Source organism: Penaeus vannamei, chromosome 5 (assembly GCF_042767895.1).
Source record: "Penaeus vannamei isolate JL-2024 chromosome 5, ASM4276789v1, whole genome shotgun sequence".
Lineage (NCBI taxonomy): Eukaryota > Metazoa > Arthropoda > Malacostraca > Decapoda > Penaeidae > Penaeus > Penaeus vannamei.
In genome coordinates, this window is record NC_091553.1 from 27,561,730 (window position 1) to 27,564,229 (window position 2,500).

The 2,500-nt window shown below is 43.1% G+C and overlaps 1 protein-coding gene across 1 annotated transcript in view; it reads right to left on the reverse strand.

Moving 5' to 3' along the window:
• Positions 1-2,500, reverse strand: part of LOC113807195 (sodium- and chloride-dependent glycine transporter 1) — an 18,307-nt gene that overhangs the window by 3,234 nt on the left and 12,573 nt on the right. Inside the window, exons 3-8 of the mRNA XM_070121997.1 lie at positions 2,297-2,500; positions 1,943-2,089; positions 1,651-1,789; positions 1,093-1,227; positions 790-893; positions 323-447 (exon numbers count right to left, since the gene is read on the reverse strand). The exon at positions 2,297-2,500 is cut by the window's right edge and continues 82 nt beyond it. Of these exons, the coding sequence (XP_069978098.1) occupies positions 323-447; positions 790-893; positions 1,093-1,227; positions 1,651-1,789; positions 1,943-2,089; positions 2,297-2,500 (854 nt within the window). The remainder of the gene's footprint in view (positions 1-322; positions 448-789; positions 894-1,092; positions 1,228-1,650; positions 1,790-1,942; positions 2,090-2,296) is intronic.

The window sequence follows — 2,500 nt, forward strand, 5'->3', positions numbered from 1 at the left end:
GTGTGTTTTGATGGAGTTTTTTATTTATATTTATTTTTCTTTATTAAATTTACTCTAATTTTAATTCAATCTTTCTCTAGATTTCGCCTAGCCGATGTTTAGGGAAAAAAATGTCATTGCATAAGCATCTGATATAAAGTCTAGACATTATTTCCTCTTCTAGGCAATCAATTATTTCAAGCCATTAATGCATTAGAAAAATATATAACAGGATATAAAAACAAGGTAATGACAAATACGAGGTGACGTCATGCCCTAAAAAAATGTCGCAAATTAGGTAATGTCGAACATAATCAATGACTATTAAACGGAGATATCTCACCCTGTGCAGCCACCTCCTTCACAGGAACACCTAGCTCGAAGGCCATAAATCCTACGATGCCGAATATGACAAAACCCGAGAAGAAACTTGTGGCGCAGTTTGCAACGCCTATGAAGATGGCATCCCTGTTGAGAGACGGAGAGAGAAGCAGATTTATTATGTGGCATGAGGTCTTCAGACTGCATTCAACACTTCCAGTCATAAATGCACTCGATAAGGAGAGAAGCAGTTTCTCATACGTCGGATTCATCGTGTTCACAAATGTAGAAAAGGTGTGAATGATGATGAATATCTTCACAATGCAAGATATGTATTTGACCGGTTTCGAATAATGTATCTTCGTCTGAAAATGACGAAGATATATTTAAAACCGGTCAATTACTTTGTGAAGACATTCATTTTCATTCATACCTTTCCTACATTCCCACACATCGTGGACTGGAGCCATAAATTACAATCAGAATTACCTCAAACAATTATTGTTGAACTTATTATAGGACGCTAAGGTGATGAGGCCGCCCCAGCAAGGCCCGAGGGAGAAGAAGATCTGCATAGCAGCATCCGCCCACACCTGCGAAAGTAAATAAATAAATAAGCATATGAATAAATGAATAAATATCAACAACCGTATACCAGGCACAAAAACATTCCACTCAAGGCCTATGTTCAAAAATCCTTTGAACAGCCCGGAGTGCAATTACCAAGGCGAACCAAGTGCAAAGGCAAGGACATTAAGCGAAAGGACAAACAAAGAGCGCCTAAGGACTTGCCCTTGCGGTGAGGAGTTTGCCCCACTCCGGAGTGATGTAGAAGGCGATGCCGTCGAGGTAGCCTGGTAGAGTGACCGCCCTTGCGAACAGGATGATGAGCACAGCGTAGGGAAATAGCGCAGTGAAGTACACGGCCTGAAGGGAAAAAAAGTATTCTTTTGAAACGAATTAAAATCATGGTCTAGGCACTGGCGCTCCTTCACCAGCTGTGTTCGGTCGTGGGCAATACTCCCGGGATGTTTTCCAATTTATAATATCATCAACGTCTTTGTTACTAATATTACTGCTAATATCATCATTCAAATTTCATAATCACTGTTATCTTTAATATGGCAGTGAAACACACACAGGCATTATTGCTATCATCAATGAACTATCCATCATAGAAACTCTGATTAATAATCAGTTATGAAGCTGGTTATTGTCATGCCCCTATCTGGGTTCGAATGGATAATATCACGGTGAATCACCATACTGCCATCAAAGCTAATCACTATACACCATACATATGACAGCAATGATCCTGATGAACACTGACTTTCAGGAGAGAACGCCCACCTTTCCCATGCTGGTGACGCCCTTGAAGAGGCCGCAGAAGACGACGACCCACGAGAGGATCAGGCACAGGCAGAGGCGCCACTGTAGCGTGTGGCCTTCGTCGTCGTGGAAACCCTCAGAGATGTCCAGCATGAAGTTACTGTTGGGAATATTAGCAATTAGCAATAAGCAAGAACAAAAACAACGACAATTCTGGCCTGCGTCAGATCACATCGGTCAAAATCAAGAACAGACAGCAAGCGTTCACGTTACAAGAAGCTCCGAACAACTTTGGCCGAAGATGAACACTTACTGGAAATATTCGTCGGCCGGAAGCTTCATGCTCTCGGAGGTCTCGTTGAGGAGCTGCCAGTCCTCCTTCGACACGTCGCTCTCCAAGTAGCAGGTGCCGTTGGGGGCCATGAGGCCGCTGTTCGCAGTGCAATTCTTCGTGTCGAACCTGCGAGTCATTAGAATTCATGTCAGTTAACGTGTTTTTTCAGGATTTAAGGATTATGACGATTAAGAAGTGTTTGAACGTTTTTCTGGAAGTAAAATAAATCATTGGTAATATTTCATACTGTTTCTGTTTGTAAAGCCACGGAAAAGTACTGAGATCTATCTATCGAATGCTTAATAAGCATGCAAAGAAAAAATGCCAAGGCACCTTCGGCAGGCCGCGGTGTTCCACCAGTGGTCGCACGACTGCCATGGCAGCTCGGCGGTGAAGGAGGAGAAGAGGTAGAAGAAGGCCCAAGCGATGATGATGTTGTAGTAGAGCGCAATGAAGAAGGCGATCATGAACATGCCGATGCCAATGCCTTGGAAAAGCGGCACCGCCTTCCAGATAGTGATGGGACCTTCCTGCCCA